This window comes from Dipodomys spectabilis, unplaced genomic scaffold, assembly GCF_019054845.1.
Source record: "Dipodomys spectabilis isolate Male_0828 unplaced genomic scaffold, ASM1905484v1 ptg000231l, whole genome shotgun sequence".
Classification (NCBI taxonomy): Eukaryota; Metazoa; Chordata; class Mammalia; order Rodentia; family Heteromyidae; genus Dipodomys; species Dipodomys spectabilis.
The window spans coordinates 8,238,211-8,260,488 of record NW_024870908.1 but is presented as its reverse complement, the minus strand read 5'-3'; the positions used below and the strand labels follow the sequence as shown (position 1 = coordinate 8,260,488).

Below are 22,278 nucleotides of genomic sequence, written 5' to 3'. Positions count from 1 at the left end.
GCTGCCAGAGAAGCACGCTGGTGGGCGGCCCTCGGGCTGCCGCCTCGTCTGCCCGGGGCTGTGCACCCCGTTGGCCTTGTGACTGTGCGGGCTGTGGTGTCCTCCGGTGGCTTTCTCCATCGGCGGCCTGCCGCGTGCAGAGGCTCGGGCTCTGCCCGCGGCCTCGACCGACCCCGCCCGGGTCCTGGGGAGGGGGCCGCACCTGGCCAGGGGTCTGGGAGGGGCAGGCCCAGGACCCAGCAAGGGACATCTGGGCCTGTGGGGACCCCTTTCCTAGATGGTTCACATCCACACAGCCTGTGACTCCAAGGAGCAGTGACTTAGCACCCCCAGGCTGCTGGATCCCAGAGTGTGGGGTTCTTCCCCCTCCAGAAGCACAGGCTGCGCTATGTGGCTGGGGCCTGCGTGTGTCCGGGGCGCGTGGCTGGGGCCTGCGTGTGTCCACGGCGCGTGGCTGGGGCCTGTGTGTGTCCACGGCGCGTGGCTGGGGCCTGCGTGTGTCCGTGGTTCATGGCTGGGGCCTGCGTGTGTCCGGGGCGCGTGGCTGGGGCCTGCGTGTGTCTGTGGTTTGTGGCTGGGGCCTGCGTGTGTCCGTGGTGCGTGGCTGGGGCCTGCGTGTGTCCGTGGTTCGTGGCTGGGGCCTGCGTGTGTCCGTGGTGCGTGGCTGGGGCCTGCGTGTGTATGTGTGTCCGTGGTTCATGGCTGGGGCCTGCGTGTGTCTGTGGTGCGTGGCTGGGGCCTGCGTGTGTCCGTGGTTTGTGGCTGGGGCCTGTGTGTGTCCGGGGTGCGTGGCTGGGGCCTGCGTGTGTCTGTGGTGCGTGGCTGGGGCCTGCGTGTGTCCGGGGCGCGTGGCTGGGGCCTGCGTGTGTCTGGGGCGCGTGGCTGGGGCCTGCGTGTGTCCGGGGCGCGTGGCTGGGGCGCGTGGCTGGGGCCTGCGTGTGTCCATGGCGCGTGGCTGGGGCCTGCGTGTGTCCGTGGTTTGTGGCTGGGGCCTGCGTGTGTCCGGGGCGCGTGGCTGGGGCCTGCGTGTGTCCGTGGTTCGTGGCTGGGGCCTGCATGTGTCCGTGGTTCGTGGCTGGGGCCTGCGTGTGTCCGTGGTACGTGGCTGGGGCCTGCGTGTGTCCGGGGCGCGTGGCTGGGGCCTGTGTGTGTCCACGGCGCGTGGCTGGGGCCTGCGTGGCCTGCACGCAGCGGCGCGCCGGGTGGGCGGGTGCGGGCCTTGGTTCAGGCTGTGCCCAGCACGCAGCCCAGCTTGCCCCTGCAGGCATGCGGATCCTGGTCACCCTGCTGCTGGACACACTGCCCATGCTGGGCAACGTTCTGCTGCTCTGCTTCTTCGTCTTCTTCATCTTTGGCATCGTGGGCGTGCAGCTCTGGGCCGGCCTCCTGCGCAACCGCTGCTTCCTGGACAGCGCCTTTGTCAGGTGCGCCCCCTCCCCCGCGACCCCCCGCCTGGCCAGCCGGCCCCCCGGGGCCACCCAAGGCGAGGGCGGGGCACGTGCTGTGAGCCAGCGCTGCCCACGCCCCCACTCGGACTGGCTGCCCACAGGCCCAGGCTTCAGCTCTGCTTTCTGCTCTCAGAGTCTGACACTTTCCTGGGGTGGGGGTAAGGCAGTGGGGCTGGATCAGAACAGGCCCCACTTGGGAGGAGGACTGGGGGGAAGGAGGAGGAGGAGGAGGGCTGCAGCCGCTCCTGGCCATGGGAAGAAGGCTGGAAGGTCCAGCGGCTCCCTGGGCCGCGGGGGGGGGGGTGTGGGGGGCGGAAGGTGGAGCTCCGCCACAGGGGCGCAGGCCCCACGCCCCCCGACCGTGACCCCGCCCCCCGACCGTGACCCCGCTTCCCCCCCCATCCAGGAACAACAACCTGACGTTCCTGCGGCCGTATTACCAGACGGAGGAGGGGGAGGAGAACCCGTTCATCTGCTCCTCACGCCGGGACAACGGGATGCAGAAGTGCTCGCACATCCCTGGCCGCCGCGAGCTGCGCGTGCAGTGCACGCTGGGCTGGGAGGCGTACGGGCAGCCGCAGGCCGAGGCCGGGGCCGCCGCCCGCAACGCCTGCATCAACTGGAACCAGTACTACAACGTGTGCCGCTCGGGGGACGTCAACCCCCACAACGGCGCCATCAACTTCGACAACATCGGCTACGCCTGGATCGCCATATTCCAGGTGGGCACCGCGGGGGGCGGTGGGCGCCGGGCGTGTGAAGCGGGGATCCCGAGACAGGCCTGCGCGGGAGGGCGTGGGCCGCTCACCCCGCCACGGCGCCCGGCCGCTTCCCTCCCCAGGTGATCACGCTGGAGGGCTGGGTGGACATCATGTACTACGTCATGGACGCCCACTCCTTCTACAACTTCATCTACTTCATCCTGCTCATCATCGTGAGTGGGGGGGGGAAGGGGGGCGGCGTCCCCCGGCCCAGCCCACAGCGTGCCTGACCCTCGGCCCAGCCCTGGAGTGCGTGGCCCCTGGCACAGCCCCGCACCATGACCCCGTTCAGGGAGGACGGCTAAGGAGAAAACCGGCCGTGGGCTGCGCGGCCTCCGCGGAAGGACCGCGTAGCTGTGGCGGATGGCCGTGTGGGGACAGACCCGAGGAGGGATGGACACGTGGGTGGCTCCGTGGGAGGGGGGCGCTCCGCGGACGTGGCCTCTCCGTCACGGCCGCTCCCAGGCCCGGGGTCACCCGTGGTCGCCCTGCAGGTGGGCTCCTTCTTCATGATCAACCTGTGCCTGGTGGTAATCGCCACGCAGTTCTCGGAGACGAAGCAGCGGGAGAACCAGCTGATGCGGGAGCAGCGCGCCCGCTACCTGTCCAACGACAGCACGCTGGCCAGCTTCTCGGAGCCGGGCAGCTGCTACGAGGAGCTGCTCAAGTACGTGGGCCACGTCTTCCGCAAGGTGAAGCGCCGCAGCTTGCGCCTCTACGCGCGCTGGCGGAGCCGCGGCCACGAGAAGCCGGACCCCGGCAGCGGCCCGGGCCCCGGCCCGCGGCCCCCGCGCGCCCGCAGGCGCACCGCCTCGGTCCACCACCTGGTCTACCACCACCACCACCACCACCACCACCACTACCACTTCAGCCACGGCGACCCACGCCGGCCCAGCCCGGAGCCCGGCACCGGAGACAACAGGCTGGTCCCGGCGGGTGCACCGCCCTCCCCCCCGTCCCCCGGCCACGGGCCGCCCGACTCTGAGTCCGTGCACAGCATCTACCACGCCGACTGCCACGTGGAGGGGCCCCAGGAGAGGGCACGGGCGGCACAAGCCGCAGCCACGGCGGCCGCCGGCCTCAGGCTGGCCTCAGGACTGGGCGCCATGAACTACCCCACCATCCTGCCATCAGGGACCATCGGCGGTGGCGGCAAAGACAGCATGGGCGCCGGCCCCAGGGGGGAGCAGGCTGCGGGACGCAGCCCCCTGAGCCCCTACGAGAAGATCCAGCACGTGGTCGGGGAACACGGTGAGGCCCGGGCCACGCCCCTGGAGGGTGTTAATTGGGGAGGGGCCCTGCGCAGGGATCGGGCGGGCCAGCCCAGGCACCTGGGCACCCAGCTCTGGCTGTGAGGAGCGGCGGGATGAGGCACACGGGGTGGTTTTTAGGAACCATGGGTCCTCTTGGTTTGGGGTGGGGACGCCCAGCGGGGTAGTGAGCCCACGTCTGCACACCTCGGCTACCGCTCCGTTCTCCTGGGTGCAGAAGCTCTGTGCCTGTTAGGTTTTTAAAAAGAGGTAGCCGAGTAAGAACAGCACCAGCACACACGTGGTATTCAGGTAAGGGGTAGGTTTATTCAGTAGACCTGCTGGGACCAGGCAAGGTTGGCACTCCACGTGGCTGAGAAAGGCCTGGCAATGAGAGAGAGCTGGGAAAGAGAGGAAAGAGCTAGAAAAGAGCAGAGAGAGGGGTAAGAACAGTAGCACTCACGTGGTATTCAGGTAAGGGGTAGGTTTATTCAGTAGACCTGCTGGGACCAGGCAAGGTTGGCACTCCACGCGGCTGGGAAAGAGAGAGGAAAGAGCTAGAGCAGAGAGAGAGCAGAGAGAGCTAGAAAAGAAGAGCAAGAGCTAGAAACGAACAGAGAGAGAAAGAGAGAGCGTCTGGGCCTGGGCTAGGCCTTATGTAGGGTATGGGCGGGGAAAGGTGTGGCCACATCAAATTCAGATGTGACCTCAGCGGATGCAGATGTGACCTCTTCCAGGTGTCCCAGTTGCCTAGGTAACGCAGGTACTGGGTGGAGACTTTGCTGCGAGGAGGGTGGAGTCTGCTGGCCATCCAGGAGTGGACCTTACATTCCAGCCTTTTAATAATCATGAAATAGGGCGAGGATTCTCTCTGGCTACTTCCTGCTGACAAGGGGCGTCGACAATAGGGGTAAAAGGCTGGAATTTGGTCTCCTCCCTGAGAAGGCAGTGAGCAGCAGCTGTCCCTTGGTGGTGTGAGTCCTTAGGTGAAGTCTGGAGAAGTCTCATGAGCATTGAGGGGCTGGAAAAAAAAATACTAAGCAGCAAATAAATGACAAGAGGAAGGACTTGGGGCTGAAAATGTTGGTAGAAATGTCCCTAGCTACTTCTGACATCTGGCGACTAGGTAGAGAAGTCAGGTGACAAAGGCAAGAATATAAATTCCTGTTCAGTTAATAGGTACACAGGTATAGACATTGGATGGGTAGGCTTCTTACTTCCACTGACCTCCCGGCTCAGGTTAATTTTGAAAGGGCAGGCACAAAGTAGCTGATGTGACATCATCTCCTCTTACTCCTCTCCATGTTCCCTTGTTCCCCAGACTGGCTGAGTCTAGGTGCTCGTTGCTGGGATGGCTTGTCCCAGTTGGTATTCAAGATTTGAACTCAAGGCCTGGGTACTGTCCCTGAGCACTTCTGCTCAAGGCTAGCACTGAACCACTTTGAGTTACAGTACCACTAGTATTCAAGGAGGTTTGAACTCAAGGCCTGGGCACTGTCCCTGAGCACTTCTGCTCAAGGCTAGTGCTCTACCACATTGAGTTACAATAGCACTTCCAGTATTTGGCTGGTTAGAGATAAGAGTCTTGAGCCATGCTTCCAGCCTGGCTCTTTGCAGGTTAGTTGGGAGATGGAGTCTTAGGGATTTTTCAGCCTGGGCTGGCTTTGAACCGAAATCTTTGCCACAAAAGCCCTTTATTATTTCCAATTAAAGCAACAAGGAGATCAAGTAGAATAAGTAGAGCTTACCTGGTTCTTATCAAGAATTGCCAACAAATATTCTGAAATGATGAAACTCATTAGATGTGATGAGAATTTTAGCACAGATATACCCAGTATTTTAGAACCACGTAGTCAGTAGTAGAATACACAACACAAAACAAAAAAGGCAAAACTTAAAACCTAAAATTTCGACAACGTTTAGACATCTTTGCTAACAAAGCATATCAGCTGGTTGGGCCTCCATTACCAGGGCCAGAGTAGAGAAGTGGTGTGGACGTGGATGTGAAGGCAGCAATGGTATCGATGCGCTGATTCCGCCGCAGACAGACTGGTTCGCAAAAGGCTGTCAGAACTGTGGGTATTCCTCAGAGCAAAAAGGGAAGACCAAAAAAAGAAAAAAGAGGGAAAAAACAGAGAAATCCCAGCTTTCCTGACTTTAAGCCTTTATCCGAGTCACGGCACCATTTATGTTAGGTTTTTAAAAAGAGGTAGGCAAGTAAGAACAGCACCAGCACGCACGTGGTATTCAGGTAAGGGGTAGGTTTATTCAGTAGACCTGCTGGGACCAGGCAAGGTTGGCACTCCACGCGGCTGAGAAAGGCCTGGCAATGAGAGCTGGGAAAGAGAGGAAAGAGCTAGAAAAGAGCAGAGAGAGGGGTAAGAACAGTAGCACTCACGTGGTATTCAGGTAAGGGGTAGGTTTATTCAGTGGACCTGCTGGGACCAGGCAAGGTTGGCACTCCACGTGGCTGGGAAAGAGAGGAAAGAGCTAGAGCAGAGAGAGAGCAGAGAGAGCTAGAAAAGAAGAGCAAGAGCAAGAGCTAGAAATGAACAGAGAGAGAAAGAGAGAGAGTCTGGGCCTGGGCTGGGCCTTATCTAGGGTATGGGCGGGGAAAGGTGTGGCCACATCAAATTCAGATGTGACCTCAGCGGATGCAGATGTGACCTCTTCCAGGTGTGCCTGTTGCCTAGGTAACGCAGGTAATGGGTGGAGACTTTGCTGCCAGGAGGGTGGAGTCTGCTGGCCATCCAGGAGCCGACCTTACAGTGCCTTCCTGTGGTCCACGCCCAGGGTGACAGGAGTCCTGGCGTGGGGAAAGTGTGTGTGTGTGTGTGTGCTGTGTGGGCGTGTGTGGGCGTGTGTGTAAGCCAGGTGTGTGTGTGCGTGTGTGTGTGCTGGGTGTGTGTGTGCGTGTGTGTGTGCTGGGTGTGTGTGTGCTGAGGTAAGTGTGCCAGGCGTAGGAACGTGCTGGGTGTGCACAGGTGAGTGTTACACACCTCTGCACCGGGGAGCGTGCCCGCGTGCACGGGGGGGGGTTCACAGGAGAGTGCACGGAGACTTGCCCGGGTATGTGAGTGTGTGGTGCGTGTGCCTCGGTGAGCAGAAGCATGTGCAGGTGTGAGTGCCGCAGGACCTGGAGACCGGGCCGTTTGGGACATGGACATCCGCCGCCCCCCGCACTCCCGTCGTGGCCCGGAGCGGGGTTGGTCCCCCCGCACTCCCGTCGTGGCCCGGAGCGGGGTTGGTCCCCCCGCACTCCCGTCGTGGCCCGGAGCGGGGTTGGTCCCCTGCACTCCCGTCGTGGCCCGGAGCGGAGTTGGTCCCCTCGCACTCCCGTCGTGGCCCGGAGCGGGGTTGGTCCCCCCGCACTCCCGTCGTGGCCCGGAGCGGGGTTGGTCCCCCAGCATCGCCGCGGGGTCTCCCGTGCGGTGTCACGTTTTCCTTCCCTGGAGCTGACCCCCCCCCCACCCCGTCTCCTTCCACAGGCCTGGGCCAGGCCCCCAGCCACCTGTCCGGCCTGAGCGTGCCCTGCCCCCTGCCCAGCCCCCAGGCGGGCACGCTGACCTGCCAGCTGAAGAGCTGCCCCTACTGTGCCCGTGCCCTGGAGGACCCGGAGCTGGAGCTGAGCGGCTCGGAGAGCGGGGACTCCGACACCCACGGTGTCTACGAGTTCACCCGGGACCTGAGGCACGGCGACCACCGGGACCCCATGCGGCCCCCGGCAGACACAGCCGCCCCAGGCAGCCCCCCACGGCTGCCTCAGCGGCAGGCAAGCTCGGGCCGGCCCGGGAGCCTGGGCCGCGCGTGGGCCTCCTTCAGCGGCAAGCTGGGCCGCATCGTGGACAGCAAGTACTTCAACCGCGGCATCATGGTGGCCATCCTCATTAACACGCTGAGCATGGGCGTCGAGTACCACGAGCAGGTGGGCGGGGCGGGGGCACCGTGTCCGCCTCACCCAGCCCTCCCGGGCACAGAGGGCCAGGGACCCACAGGAGGGCAGGCAGGGCAGATTGTGTGTAGGGGCTGGATCAGCAGGGGCTGTCTGTGTGGCTGTTTTTGTTTTTGCCAGTCAGTCCTGGGGCTTGAACTCGGGGCCCGAACTGCTTTTGCTCAAGGCTAGCAATCTACCACTTGAGCCACAGCATTTTCTATGTATGGGATACTAAGGAGCCGAACCCAGGGCTTCATGCGTGCTAAGCAAGCACTCTACCACTGAGCCACCTTCCCAGCCCCTGTGTGGGTTTTTTTTTTTTTTTTTTATCATTGTTCAACAAATACTCACAATTCCTTGAGCTGGTTCTCTTTGGAGTAGCGCACACAGCCCGTGGGGCTTCTGCTCTGGGTGAGGCTGTGAGACGGCCAGACCCACCTCCCCCCACACACACACACACAAAGCCCAGGGACCAGAGACCCAAGAGCATTCACCCAGCTGCCTCGGTCCAGGGACTCAGGCCCAGACCTCTCTCGGTGCCCACTAGGGCCCCTCGGGCTGGGGCGGTGAGCACACAGGGCATGGGGGGAGACCGGCCAGGTCCAATGCGAAGCACACCTGCTCCGGGACAGCAGCGCAGCCATGGCCTCTAAATCTGCTCTGAGTGAGGGAATGGATCTCTCTGCTCTCCAGGCTTTTCCAGTCGCTTGTTGCCTTTCATCTTCTGTTTTGGGGGAATCTACCATCAGCCCCAGGCAGGCCCAGGGCAGGGCTGCCCCCCCTCCCCCACGAGCTGGGTGAACAGCGCAGGCAAGGCCAGCCACCTGCGTGTGGATAGGCGCACACGGGCAGCATGTGGACCCCTGGCTTCGTCCCGTGGCCGCAGCCGCAGAGCCATCCTCCGAGGGGCTGGAGCTAGGAGCAAGGCCCTGATCACCCCTCCTTACCCACAGCCTGATGAGCTCACCAATGCCCTGGAGATCAGCAACATCGTCTTCACCAGCATGTTTGCCCTGGAGATGCTGCTGAAGCTGCTGGCGTGCGGCCCGCTGGGTTACATCCGGAACCCCTACAACATCTTCGACGGCATCATCGTGGTCATCAGGTGCGCCCAGGGCCTGGGAAGCTGGGCTTGGGTGGAGACCTCACCTGATTCCTGCATGCTAGGCTGACTAGAGGCCACTCTGGTTCTGGGCTGGTGACGCTGGCCCCAGGGCCAGGCCCGGTCCCCCCCAGCTCACGGCAGGAACTCTGGCCCGCAGCGTGTGGGAGATCGTGGGGCAGGCGGACGGCGGGCTGTCGGTGCTGCGCACTTTCCGGCTCCTGCGGGTGCTGAAGCTGGTGCGCTTCCTGCCTGCGCTGCGGCGCCAGCTTGTGGTGCTCATGAAGACCATGGACAACGTGGCCACCTTCTGCATGCTGCTCATGCTCTTCATCTTCATCTTCAGGTGCGCTCTGCGGGCGCGGCGGGATGGGGCGGGGTGCAGCCCTCGGCCTGGGGCGGCCGGGAGGCGGGGAAGGGAGCAGAGGCCCGCCGCAGCCCTGCATGGTCCCCGGAGGTCGCCTGCTGTGGCTCTCATGAGCGTCCCCATGCACCGGGGGCACTGATGGATGGGCTCTGGTGGGTTCACAGAGGCAGGGTGGAGACGGAGAGCCCCTCAGACAGACAGACAGACATAGACTGAGGACAGGGCCTGGGTCCCAGCGGAGCTCCCGAGCACACCCTGTGCTCTAGCTGGGCCCGGCGAGGGTGGTAGGAGGATGGGCAGACCGAGAAGGGCATCCCAGCACGGACGGCTGCCCGGAGCCAGGTGGCCTCCAGTTGTGCCACCCCTCAGCAGGAGAGCCCCTGCAGCCCTGGGGCCCGTCAGTGCTTACAGAGCGCGGGGGTGGGGCGGAGGGGAGGCACTCCAGCCGGGGAGGGCCCCCCCTGCTCAGTGCCCGCCCCCTGCAGCATCCTGGGCATGCACCTCTTTGGCTGCAAATTCAGCCTGAAGACAGACACGGGAGACACCGTCCCCGACAGGAAGAACTTTGACTCTTTGCTGTGGGCCATCGTCACTGTGTTCCAGGTAGGAGGCACACAGGATGGCCACCCAAGGAGCTGGGGGGGGGCGGCTGTGGGGCCGGGGGTGACCAGGGCGTCCTCATGGGCCGGGCCCACAGATCCTGACGCAGGAGGATTGGAACGTGGTGCTCTACAACGGCATGGCCTCCACCTCGTCCTGGGCCGCCCTCTACTTCGTGGCGCTCATGACCTTCGGCAACTATGTGCTCTTCAACCTGCTGGTGGCCATCCTGGTGGAGGGGTTCCAGGCAGAGGTGAGGGGCGGGGAGCTGCAGGGCTGGGCCCCTCCACGCACCCACCCCTGCTCCGCCCGCTCCTGAGGCAGAGGGTCCCACACTGGAGCCTCACGCTGCCTCTGCCACCTGGGTGCAGGGGGACGCCACCAGATCCGACACCGATGAAGACAAGACATCTGCTCACTTTGAGGAAGACTTGGACAAGTTCAGAGACCTGCGGGCCACAGGTCTGTGTGTGGGCGATGGGTGGGCGGGGCTTGCAGGAGGGCCCACCCACTCCCTGGATGATGGATGGGAGGAGCTTGCAGGAGGACCCCCTTTCACTCCCAGAGTGGGTGATGGGTGGGGGGGCTTGCAGGAGGACCCTCTCCCCGCTCCTGGAGCCTTGAAGGCTCAAGGACTCAACTACCACCAGAGATGAAGACATACTCGCTGGCAGTGACCCCCAATGGGCACCTGGAAGGCCGGGGCAGCCTGCCCCCACCCCTCATCATGCACACGGCCGCCACGCCCATGCCCACTCCTAAGAGCTCCCCACACCTGGACGCGGCCCACGGCCTTGTGGACTCACGGCGTGGCAGCAGCAGCTCCATGGACCCTCAGCTCGGGGACCAGAAGTCTCTGGTAGGCACCGTCCCTGGGCCTAAGATGCCCACCGTGACATAGATCAGCGCTGGGGCCTGGAGCTGGAGGCCTTAGCCGCCGCTCTTGGTCAGCTTTTCCACCCGACCAGCCCGTCAGAGCCTCCAGGGTCTCCAGACAAACAAACCACAGGCAGGGCTCGGCCGTGGCGCGGCCGCCCCGGCTCCCGGAAGCCTAAGGCCCAGTGTGGGTGGGCGGAGGCCTGGGCAGGGACACCAGGGCGCTCGGGGAAGGCCACACACCCCTGAGAGACAGCGCGTCCCGGGCCGGCGTTCCCACCAGTGCCGGCACCTTGGGGAGGTGGGCGGAGACGACCCAAGGAGCGAGGCAGTGCGCAGCCGCCACCCCTGGGTCCGGCCCACTTTGTGTCCTGAGACGGCAGCTTACCGCTCCCTGCCAGTCCACGGGCTGAAATCATCGCCGCCAGGCGCTGGCTGGGTGAGCCTCCCGCCGCGCCAGGCGTGGGCCAGCTCACGCGGCAGGCAGTGTCCCCTCCCGGCCAGGGGGGTGACCCCCACGCCAGCGCAGCGACGGCCATGGGCCCCGATCAAGGCTCCTTGGGCCCGGAAGCCGCGGGGGGCGCGGGCCGGTGCCAGCCCGCTCACTCTCCCCCCGCAGGCCAGCCACCGCAGCTCCCCCTGCACCCCCTGGGGCCCCGGCAGCGCCTGGAGCAGCCGGCGCTCGAGCTGGAACAGCCTGGGCCGTGCGCCCAGCCTCAAGCGCCGCAGCCAGAGCGGGGAGCGCGAGTCCCTGCTGTCGGGAGAGGGCAAAGGCAGCACCGACGACGAGGCGGAGGGCGGCAGGCCGGGGCCCGGCCGCCCAGGCTCCCCGCGCGGCTCCCCGCCGCGCCGGGCCGCCTCCCTGGACCGCCGCAGCACGCCGGACCTGAGGCCCCCCCGGCCAGCCGCCCTCCTGCCCGCCAGATTCCAGGACTGCAACGGGCAGACGGTGGCCCTTCCCAGCGAGTTCTTCCTGCGCATCGACAGCCACAAGGAGGACGCCTCGGAGTTCGATGACGACGTGGAAGACGTGAGTGGCGGGGAGCGGGAGGCGGACCCACGCCTGGCCCCCCGGGGCCCAGGAGGCAGGGAGAGCTCGGACAGGCCCCGGAGGCCTCTGGCCTCAGCCAGTCCCAGAGCTGCTCCTGAGCTCCCTGTTCTGATGAGTGCTGCAGGAGAGCAGGGGAAGCGTTCTCTGGGAGGGTGTGGACCCCAGCAGGGGGGCGAGGCTGGCCGGCAGGGCGGCACGTGGCAGGAGGGCAGGGCACGCGGTGTGAGACGGGACCGGCTGACGCCACCTCCCCTTCCTCCAGAGCTGCTGCTTCCGCCTGCACAAGGTGCTGGAGCCCTACACCCCCCAGTGGTGCCGTAGCCACGAGACCTGGGCCCTGTACCTCTTCTCCCCACATAACAGGTGAGATGCCAGGTCCCACCCGCCACCGGGAGGGGCGGGCACGCCCTGGGGCCGCTCCCAGCATGCCCCCCACTTCCCGGCCGTCCCCAGGCTGCGCGTCTCCTGCCAGAAGGTCATCGCGCACAAGATGTTTGACCACGTGGTCCTCGTCTTCATCTTCCTCAACTGCATCACCATCGCCCTGGAGAGGCCGGACATCGACCCCGGCAGCACCGTGAGCCCCGCGGCAGGGGCCGCCCCGGGGGTCGGGGGGACGCCAGGCCGGACGGACAGCCCTCCCCACCACACGGCTTCCCTCCCTGCAGGAACGGGCCTTCCTCAGCGTCTCCAACTACATCTTCACAGCCATCTTTGTGACAGAAATGATGGTGAAGGTACATACGTGACCCGTATGTATGGGGGCCCCAGCACACCTGCACACGCTCCCCGAGACACAGCCCCACGGGGTCCTCAGCACGCCTGCACACGCTCCCCGAGACAGCCCCACGGGGCCCCAGCATGCCCAGACCCCAGGACCCCCAGCATGCCTGCACACGTTCCCCGAGACACAGCCCCACGGGGACCCCAGCACGCCTGCACACGCTCCCCGACACAGCCCCACGAGGCCCCAGCATGCCCAGACCCCAGGACCCCCAGCATGCCTGCACACGCTCCCCGACACAGCCCACGAGGCCCCAGCACGCCTGCACACGCTCCCCAGGACACAGCCCCACGGGGCCCCAGGACACCTGCACACGCTCCCCGACACACAGCCCCACGAGGCCCCAGCACGCCTGCACACGCTCCCCAGGACACACAGCCCCACGGGGCCCCAGCACGCCTGCACACGCTCCCCAGGACACAGCCCCACGGGGCCCAGCACGCCTGCACACGCTCCCCAGGACATAGCCCCACGGGGCCCCAGCACGCCTGCACACGCTCCCCAGGACACAGCCCCACGGGGCCCCAGCACGCCTGCACACGCTCCCCAGGACACAGCCCCACGGGGCCCCAGCACGCCTGCACACGCTCCCCAGGACACAGCCCCACGGGGGCCCAGCACGCCTGCACACGCTCCCCGACACAGCCCCACGGGGGCCCCAGCACGCCTGCACACGCTCCCCGGGACACAGCCCCACGAGGCCCCCAGCACGCCTGCACACGCTCCCCAGGACACAGCCCCACGAGGCCCCAGCACGCCCAGACCCCAGTACCCCCAGCACGCCTGCACACGCTCCCCAGGACACAGCCCCACGGGACCCCAGCACGCCTGCACACGCTCCCCGGGACACAGCCCCACGGGGGCCCAGCACACCCAGACCCCAGGACCCCCAGCATGCCTACACACGCTCCCTGACATAGCCCCACGGGGGCCCAGCACGCCTGCACACGCTCCCCAGGACACAGCCCCACGAGGCCCCCAGCACACCTGCACACGCTCCCCAGGACACAGCCCCACGAGGCCCCAGCACGCCCAGACCCCAGTACCCCCAGCATGCCTGCACACGCTCCCCAGGACACAGCCCCACGGGGGCCAAGCACGCCTGCACACGCTCCCCAGGACACAGCCCCACGGGGCCCCAGCACGCCCAGACCCCAGTACCCCCAGCACGCCTGCACACGCTCCCCAGGACACAGCCCCACGGGGGCCAAGCACGCCTGCACACGCTCCCTGACACACAGCCCCACGAGGCCCCAGCACGCCTGCACACGCTCCCCAGGACACAGCCCCACGGGGCCCCAGCACGCCTGCACACGCTCCCCGACACAGCCCCACGGGGCCCCAGCACGCCTGCACACACTCCCCGACACAGCCCCACGGGGCCCCAGCACGCCTGCACACGCTCCCCGACACAGCCCCACGGGGGCCCAGCACGCCTGCACACGCTCCCAGACACAGCCCCACGGGGCCCCAGCACGCCTGCACACGCTCCCCGACACAGCCCCACGGGGCCCCAGCACGCCTGCACACGCTCTCCGACACACAGCCCCACGGGGCCCAGCACGCCTACACACGCTCCCCAGGACACAGCCCCACGGGGCCCCAGCACGCCTGCACACGCTCCCCAGGACACAGCCCCACGGGGCCCCAGCACGCCTGCACACGCTCCCCAAGACACAGCCCCACGGGGTCCCAGGATGCCTGAACACGCTCCCCAGGACACAGCCCCACGGGGCCCCAGCACGCCTGCACACGCTCCCCAACACAGCCGCACGGGGCCCAGCACGCCTGCACACGCTCCCCGAGACACAGCCCCACGGGGTCCCAGCACGCCTGCACACGCTCCCCAAGACACAGCCCCACGGGGTCCCAGCACGCCTGCACACGCTCCCCAGGACACAGCCCCACGGGGCCCCAGCACGCCTGCACGCCTGCACACGCTCCCCAGGACACAGCCCCACGAGGACCCCAGCACGCCTGCACACGCTCCCCGACAGCCCCACGGGGGCCCCAGCACGCCTGCACACGCTCCCCGACACAGCCCCACGGGGCCCCAGCACGCCTGCACACGCTCCCCGAGACACAGCCCCACGGGCCCCCAGCACGCCTGCACACGCTCCCCAGGACACAGCCCCACGGGGACCCAGCACGCCTGCACACGCTCCCCGACACACAGCCCCACGGGAGCCCCAGCACACCTGCACACGCTCCCCGAGACACAGCCCCACAGGGTCCCAGCACGCCTGCACACGCTCCCCGACACACAGCCCCATGGGGACCCAGCACGCCTGCACACGCTCCCCAACACAGCCCCACGGGGACCCAGCACGCCTGCACACGCTCCCCAGGACACAGCCCCACGGGGCCCCAGCACGCCTGCACACGCTCCCCAAGACACAGCCCCACAAGGACCCAGCAAGCCTGCACACGCTCCCCGAGACACAGCCCCACGGGACCCCAGCACGCCTGCACACGCTCCCCGACACAGCCCCACGGGGCCCCAGCATGCCTGCACACGCTCCCCGACACAGCCCCACGGGGACCCAGCACGCCTGCACACGCTCCCCAGGACACAGCCCCACGGGGTCCCCAACATGCCCAGACCCCAGGACCCCCAGCACGCCTGCACACGCTCCCCGAGACACAGCCCCTCGGGGGCTCCAGTACGCCCAGACCCCAGTACCCCCAGCATACCTACACACGCTCCCCAACACAGCCGCACGGGCCCCCAGCGCGCCTGCACACGCTCCCTGCAGGTGGTGGCCCAGGGCCTGCTGTGGGGTGATCACGCCTACCTGCAGAGCAGCTGGAATGTGCTGGACGGGCTGCTGGTTCTGGTGTCCCTGGTAGACATCGTCGTGGCCATGGCCTCGGCCGGTGGCGCGAAGATCCTGGGCATCCTGCGCGTGCTGCGTCTGCTTCGGACCCTGCGCCCTCTGAGGTGGGAGCAGGGGCAGCGGGCGGGTGACCCTCCGCCCACCTGGCAGCTCTCAGGCCACCCGCCCTCGGCCCGGCGGCCAGTCCACGGCGTGCACCCAGCGGCCTGCCCCCTCTGCCCGGTCCAGGGTCATCAGCCGGGCCCCGGGCCTCAAGCTGGTGGTGGAAACGCTGATCTCGTCGCTCAGGCCCATCGGCAACATCGTGCTCATCTGCTGTGCCTTCTTCATCATCTTCGGCATTCTGGGCGTGCAGGTGTGTGGCCTACTGGCCTGGAGTGGTGGGAAGGCACGTGGGGTGGTCCGGGGCCAGGCCCCAGGTGATAGCCCCACCTTCCAGCTCTTCAAGGGCAAGTTCTACTACTGCGAGGGTGCGGACACCAGAAACATCTCCACCAAGGCCGAGTGCCGGGCTGCGCACTACCGCTGGGTGCGGCGCAAGTACAACTTCGACAACCTGGGCCAGGTGGGTGCGGGGGGGGGGGGCCCGTGGGGGCATCTGGAGGCCTGAGGGCTCGCGCACGCGGCCCCCCACCGCGTGGGTGACCTGCCCTACCCCTGCCCGCAGGCGCTGATGTCCCTTTTCGTGCTGTCCTCCAAGGACGGCTGGGTGAACATCATGTACGACGGGCTGGACGCCGTTGGCGTCGACCAGCAGGTGCGCATGGTGAGGGTGGCCGCCACCCGGAGTGCGTCTGGGGCCCTGGGACCTGGCCCTCCCTGGGACCTGGGCCACCCGGTGCGCGTCTGGGGCCTGGCCAGCCGGATCACCCCCGGGACCCGGGCCAGCCAGGTCACCCCTGGGACCTGGCCCTCCCCGGGACCTGGCCCGCCGTGGGCACGGTGCCCGGACAGGTGGGGACCCACCGCTTTGTCGCCCAGCCCGTACAGAACCACAACCCCTGGATGCTGCTCTACTTCATCTCCTTCCTGCTCATCGTCAGCTTCTTCGTGCTCAACATGTTCGTGGGGGTGGTGGTGGAGAACTTCCACAAGTGCCGGCAGCACCAGGAGGCGGAGGAGGCGCGCCGGAGGGAGGAGAAGCGTCTGCGGCGCCTGGCGCGGCGGCGCAGGAGTAAGGAGGCGGGGGCGGGGGGCGGGAGGGACCGCAGCTCCCCTGCGGTGGCCAGCCATGGCTCAGGGACGCCGTGTAGGCCCAGCCACCTGGCCTGCGGGTCCCACATGGACACCCTGGCCCATGGGCCAGGCCCCGTGGACACTGGGGCCATGTCCCAGGCCTGCAGCCGAGTCCGAATGGCTCTGCACACGGCCACCTTCCGCAGAGGTCTCGGCAGAGGGGACGGCGGCAGGCAGCCAGGGTGTCCAGGAGGCTGGAGGCAGGGCTCCCCCAAGGGCCCCAGGAGCCAGATGGGACCTCCACCCCAGACTCCCTCCCGTGTGTGAGGGCCAGGTCCCCGCCCCACAGGACCAGGGGTTGCCGCTTGGGAGCAGGGGGGCTGCTACACAGGCCCTGGGGAGCCCGGGCGGCCGCTCAGACATCTCCTTGTCTTTCCAGGCACTTTCCCCAACCCAGGTACCTGCCCCATCCCGCATCGCATGCTCGGCCACCGCTGCCACCGCGGGGAAGGGTGGGCGCGGGTGCCAGGGCTGTGGGCCCCGCGCGCAGGAGGAGGGCTGTGGCTTGCCGCGTGGTCCCTTGCCGCTCATGCCTGTCCCCCGCCCCGTGCCGGCTGCGTGCTCGCTCCCCGCCATGCTCAGGGGAGCCCCCCCCCCGCTCCTGCAGCCCGAGGCAGCCCCACATCCGTGGTGACCTCTGGTGGCCTGGCTGGCCCGAGCTCCCCAGCGGCTGCATGCTGGACGGGGGCGCATGGGGGGGCTGGCATCTGCTCCCACCCTCCCGGCGGGGTGCATGGTTCTGTGGCTGAGGTGGTCCCGGGTGTGGGATGCGCTCTGCGCGCTGTGGCTCTGGCGTATGCGCATGCCGGGCAGCGCCCGCAAGGCTCCACGCCCGAGGCCCCCAGGGGGCTCCAGTGGCCCCGCGGGGGACAAGGAAGGGCCGACCTGGGGGCCAGCAGGGCCCAGACTGGGAGATAGAAGAAGGGTCGCTCTGCCTCATCAGCAAAGTGTTTGAATCCTCATAACGGCCCAGGGCAGACGCAGAGCCAGCCCTCCGGCCGTCCAGCCTTGAGGCCCAGGAAGGCGGGGTCTAAGTGAGGGCTCGGGTGGATGGAGAGGCCGCGGCTGCCGCCACACCCTTCCTGAAACCCAAGGCCCCACCATCCAGGAGACCAACCTGGCCGCAGGGGCCGGGGCTGGCAGGGCCCTGGAGCTGCCCGGGGGGCTGCGCGGGACCGGGTGGGCCGGGCTGCCTGTGCCCCGCCCCCGCGTGCGTGCGTGCAGGGGCTCCCCGGCGGCAGGCGCAGGCAGCCCTTGCCACGCTCACCAGCCCCCTCCCCGCAGAGGCCCAGCGCCGGCCCTACTACGCCGACTACTGCCACACACGCCGCTCCGTCCACGCGCTGTGCACCAGCCACTACCTGGACCTGTTCATCACCTTCGTCATCAGCCTCAACGTCATCTCCATGTCCATGGAGCACTACAACCAGCCCAAGGTGGGCGCTGGGGCGGGGAGAGGGGAGGGCGGGCTGGGGGGGCAGGGAGAGGGGAGGGCGGGCGGGGGGGGCAGGGGCCCGGGCGGGGGGGCTGGGACCCCGCCCGGGCCCCTGCTGGGAAGCCCTGCAGCCCCACAGAGCACTGGCCACCGCTGTCCACAGGGAGGGACCCGCTGCATCCCAGAGGTCCCGGCACGCCCCCATCTCCATCCTGCCCGTCTGCCCCTTGACGGCAGGATTCGGGCCGAGTGCGGTGGGCAGCACTGTCCTCTCCCGCCCCTCCCAGGGAAGCGGGGGCAGACCTCCCCAGGCCTGTCACTGCGGGAGGCCTTGCGTGCGTGGGACGGGAGGGGGTCACGGCCTAACCAGCCTGCCCCCCGCCAGTCCCTGGACGAGGCGCTCAAGTACTGCAACTACGTGTTCACCATCGTCTTCGTCTTCGAGGCCGCGCTGAAGCTGGTGGCCTTCGGCTTCCGGCGGTTCTTCAAGGACAGGTGTGTGGGTTCGGGGGAGGGGGGAGCGGGGGGGGCCGGGGGAGGACGGCCGGGGGGGCCTGGGCGGAGCCCTGGGCTGGCGGCCGGCTGAGCCACACCCCTGCTGGGCAGGTGGAACCAGCTGGACCTGGCCATCGTCCTGCTGTCTATCATGGGCATCGTGCTGGAGGAGATCGAGATGAACGCCGCGTTGCCCATCAACCCCACCATCATCCGCATCATGCGCGTGCTGCGCATTGCCCGTGGTAGGCCAGCGTCCCGAGGGGCCGGGGGGAGCAAGCGGGGGTCTCAGGGCGGCCCGGGAGAGGCCGTAGGTGGGTTCTGTCCTGAGACTGTGTCTGAGGCGTCCCTGGCTGGAGGTCCCCCGGTGTCCAGGTGGGAGCGGCGGGACCAGGGGCAGGGCCTCCGCACGGGGGAAAGGTCAGCCTGGCTACACTAACGCCCAGCTCCCGGCTCTAGTCCTGAAGCTGCTTAAGATGGCCACGGGCATGCGGGCCCTGCTGGACACGGTGGTTCAAGCCCTTCCCCAGGTAGGTTGTGATTCGGCACTGCCGAAGCAGGGCACCCAAGCCCGCAGAGGACAGCGCCGCAGCCGGGTCCGCTCCGCCCTCCCCTCCCCCACCGCCCACGGCCCCGGCCGTGCCCTGCTGCCAGCCTGCCACTGGAGCTCACGCCCGGGAGCGGGCGGCCGCGTGGAGCGGGCACAGAGGGCAGGACAAAGGGCGGAGGTTGTGGACGGAGTGGACAGGACTTGCAGCCTCAGTCCAGCCTCTGGGCAGGAGAGAGACCGTCCCCGACCCAGCTGCACACCTGGGACGCAAAGTAGGAGGTCGGGCCGGAGCCAAGAGGCCAAAGCAGGACTCGGGCCCGGCACCCTGCTTTCTGTCCTTCTACCCTGACCCCATGACCAGTCCCTCTGTGTCCCCCCACCCGTCCCCCACCTCAGTCCACCCCACCACCCCCACGCCTGCCCAAGCCCCGCCCCTTCCTGCTCTCTGATCCCCTGACCGTGACCCCCACCTCCAGGGCATCACACACACCCGCCGGCCCTCAGCCACCAGTTCATGCACTGACCGTTGAGTGACGTCCTGGGTGCTGCTTGTCCATCCAGGATCAGGCCTGGGGACTGGCAGAGGCCTGGAGCAGACCTGGGCTTGGTGCCCGTGAGTGCTGAGTCGCCGGGCAAGGCCTCTGTCCACTGAGGGCCTGCCCAGGGTCTGCCTCATCTGCAGTGTTCCCTCCAGAGTCACAGGACTTGAAGGGACAGGCTGTGTCCTTCCCTGCCCCACGGTGCCTAGGCTGGGGTGGCAGGGTCTCCGAGGGGGCCCGAGCGCCTGCTGACCTAGCTCTGCTTCTCTCCTGTGTAGGTAGGGAACCTTGGCCTTCTTTTTATGCTCCTGTTTTTTATCTATGCTGCGCTGGGAGTGGAGCTGTTCGGGAGGCTGGGTGAGTGGCCGCAGTGCACACGTGCCGGGCCTTCCAGGGTCGTCCGCCGGCCACAGACTGCCGCAGGGCGTGGGCAGGCCGGGCAGGCCGGGCCTCAGGGTCCTCCGCAGCCTGTGCCTCCGGAAGCTGGTGCCTCACAGCAGGCGGGGGCCGGGCAGAGACGCACCCATGTCCACCTGGCTGGCCCTGCACGCCCCTCCACACCCCAGTAGGCAGGCCGGGCACGGTCCGGGGCTCGGCCTGCTCCCTAAGCACGCGCCGCACAGAGCCCCCTGGTCCTCGTGAGACAGGTGCCCTCTCGGCGGCATCCCAGTGGCCGCAGCAGATGGCACGTGGCAGACATGCCCAGCTTGGCCCCAGACCTCGGCCAGGAGGGGGGTCGTGCCGGGAGGGGGCCTTTTGGAGGGCTCGGGGGTCGGGGTCGTATAAGGACCGGGGCTCGCGGCACCCCAGCCCGGCTGCCTCGTCCAGCGCGGGCAGCCCCGGTCGGGCTGACCGGCCGCCGGCTCCCTGCAGAGTGCAGCGAGGACAACCCCTGCGAGGGCCTGAGCAGGCACGCCACCTTCACCAACTTCGGCATGGCCTTCCTCACGCTGTTCCGCGTGTCCACGGGGGACAACTGGAACGGGATCATGAAGGTGAGGTGGCTGGGGACCAGGGATGGGTGGGGCGGCCGGAGGGGTGGGCGGGGCCAGGGGCGGGGCCGAGGGGCGGGGCCGAGGGGTGGGCGGGGCCGAGGGGCGGGGCCGAGGGGTGGGCGGGGCTGAGGGGTGGGTGGGGCGGGGCCGAGGGGTGGGGCGGGGCTGAGGGGTGGGTGGGGCGGGGGCTGAGGGGTGGTGGGCGGGGCCGAGGGCGGTGGGCGGGGCTGAGGGGGCGGGGCGGGACCAGGGGTGGGTGGGGCGGCCCGAGGGGTGGGAGGGGCCGAGGGGATGGGGCGGGGCTGAGGGGTGGGGAGGGGCGGGGCGGGGCCGAGGGGCAGGGCGGGGCTGAGGGGCGGTGGGCAGGGTTGAGGGGGCGGGGCCGAGGGGGGCCGGTGGGCGGGGCCGGTGGGCGGGGCTGAGGGGCGGTGGGCGGGGCCGAGGGGCAGTGGACAGGGTTGAGGGGGCGGGGCCGAGGGGCGGGGCGGGGCCGAGGGGCCCGGCAGGCCCCAGCGGGCAGCCTGAGCCCTGCCACCCACCCCCAGGACACGCTGCGGGAGTGCTCCCGGGAGGACAGGCACTGTCTCAGCTACCTGCCGGCGCTGTCTCCCGTCTACTTTGTCACCTTCGTGCTGGTGGCGCAGTTCGTGCTGGTCAACGTGGTGGTGGCCGTGCTCATGAAACACCTGGAGGAGAACAACAAGGAGGCCCGGGAGGCGGCGGAGGCCGACGCGGAGGCCGAGGCCGAGCTGGAGCTGGCCACGGCGCAGGGGCCCCTGCCCGCGCCCCCACCGCCAGCGCAGGTCAGGCCGGGAGCGGCTGCAGGGGGTTCCGAGGGTGCCGTGGGCGACGCGGACAGCCTCCTCCTCCCGCCACAGGACGGCCCAGACTCCGGGCCAGGCGCCTCGGGTCCAGCCGTGCGCAAGGTGTCGGTGTCCAGAATGCTCTCGCTGCCCAACGACAGCTACATGTTCCGGCCCGTGGTGCCCGCCACAGCCCCCCACGCGCACCCGCTGCCGGAGGTGGAGGTGGAGGCCGATGCAGGCCGCAGGCCCTCAGGTGCGGGCTGGGCAAGGGGGTGAGGGTGGGCAGCCGGAGGGAGGGAGGGAGGGAGGGTGTGGAAGGGAGGGAGGGAGGGTGTGGAAGGGAGGGAGGGAGGGGGGTCCTGGGAGGGAAGATGGGTGTGGGGGAGAGGGTGGGTGTGGGAGGGAGGGTGGGCCGTGGGAGGGAGGGAGGGTGGGTGTGAGAGGGAGGGTGGGTGTGGGAGGGAGGGAGGGTGGGCCTCGGGAGGGAGGGAGGGCGGGCTGCCCCACGGCCCCACGCATCCCCATCCCAGGCCAGGCCGCTACCACACACTCGCCGGCCCTGGAGCCCCGCGCCTCCCTTCCGGTCCCATCCACCCCGTCCTCCCCAGCCAGGAGCGGTGACCCCCTGTGCGCCTGCTCCCCCCGGGGCGCGGCCCGGTCCCCCAGCCTTGGCCGTGTGCTCTGCAGACAGGTAAGGGCAGCCCCTCCCGCGGGCCTGGGAGCTGGGGGGGGGGGGGGGGCGTGTGGCGGGTGATCAAGAGCGAGCCCCGGGAGAGCAGCACTGCGTCCTCAGAGCTCAGAATCTTCCATCTGCCGTTGGTGAGCCTCGGTACGAGCTGGGTGCTCGGGACAGCACTGGGGCCGGGCCGCGGCGCTGGCCCACAGTGGCCAGCGTGTGGGCGCCTGGATCTCTGCTGCGCACAGACCGCCCCGCCTGGCCCCACCTGCTGCCCAGCGCAGGGTCCCCCACCATCCCTGCCAGCCAGCCTGGCTATGGGCTCAAGGGTGGACAGCTGGCTGTTCTTGGAGTGCCTGGGGGCCTCACCAGGCTCTGCCCACAGGAGCACGACGGTGTACGCTGCGTGCCCTGGCGGGCAGACGTGAGCATGTCTGCGGAGGCCTCACTGCAGTCAGGAAGGCCAGGGGCTGGGGTGTCCATCCCGGCCAGCCTGGAGGACAGGGCGCAGCTGAGAGGGGCTGTGGCCGCTGGAA

The 22,278-nt window shown here is 68.1% G+C and overlaps 1 protein-coding gene across 1 annotated transcript in view; it reads left to right on the top strand.

The window, feature by feature from the left end:
• The window catches only part of Cacna1h (calcium voltage-gated channel subunit alpha1 H), a 47,320-nt gene extending 25,633 nt beyond the window's left edge, over positions 1–21,687 (top strand). The window contains exons 5-32 of the mRNA XM_042698251.1: positions 1,265–1,424; positions 1,855–2,170; positions 2,290–2,382; positions 2,704–3,460; positions 6,948–7,384; positions 8,347–8,498; positions 8,656–8,841; positions 9,348–9,465; positions 9,560–9,715; positions 9,834–9,924; positions 10,113–10,321; positions 10,958–11,368; positions 11,652–11,752; positions 11,843–11,966; positions 12,058–12,126; positions 14,930–15,114; positions 15,239–15,365; positions 15,450–15,575; positions 15,678–15,767; positions 15,992–16,184; positions 17,531–17,682; positions 18,067–18,176; positions 18,288–18,421; positions 18,636–18,706; positions 19,544–19,622; positions 20,139–20,260; positions 20,806–21,298; positions 21,644–21,687. Of these exons, the coding sequence (XP_042554185.1) occupies positions 1,265–1,424; positions 1,855–2,170; positions 2,290–2,382; positions 2,704–3,460; positions 6,948–7,384; positions 8,347–8,498; positions 8,656–8,841; positions 9,348–9,465; positions 9,560–9,715; positions 9,834–9,924; positions 10,113–10,321; positions 10,958–11,368; positions 11,652–11,752; positions 11,843–11,966; positions 12,058–12,126; positions 14,930–15,114; positions 15,239–15,365; positions 15,450–15,575; positions 15,678–15,767; positions 15,992–16,184; positions 17,531–17,682; positions 18,067–18,176; positions 18,288–18,421; positions 18,636–18,706; positions 19,544–19,622; positions 20,139–20,260; positions 20,806–21,298; positions 21,644–21,687 (5,306 nt within the window). The remainder of the gene's footprint in view (positions 1–1,264; positions 1,425–1,854; positions 2,171–2,289; positions 2,383–2,703; positions 3,461–6,947; positions 7,385–8,346; positions 8,499–8,655; positions 8,842–9,347; positions 9,466–9,559; positions 9,716–9,833; positions 9,925–10,112; positions 10,322–10,957; positions 11,369–11,651; positions 11,753–11,842; positions 11,967–12,057; positions 12,127–14,929; positions 15,115–15,238; positions 15,366–15,449; positions 15,576–15,677; positions 15,768–15,991; positions 16,185–17,530; positions 17,683–18,066; positions 18,177–18,287; positions 18,422–18,635; positions 18,707–19,543; positions 19,623–20,138; positions 20,261–20,805; positions 21,299–21,643) is intronic.
• Positions 21,688–22,278: the final 591 nt, after the last annotated feature.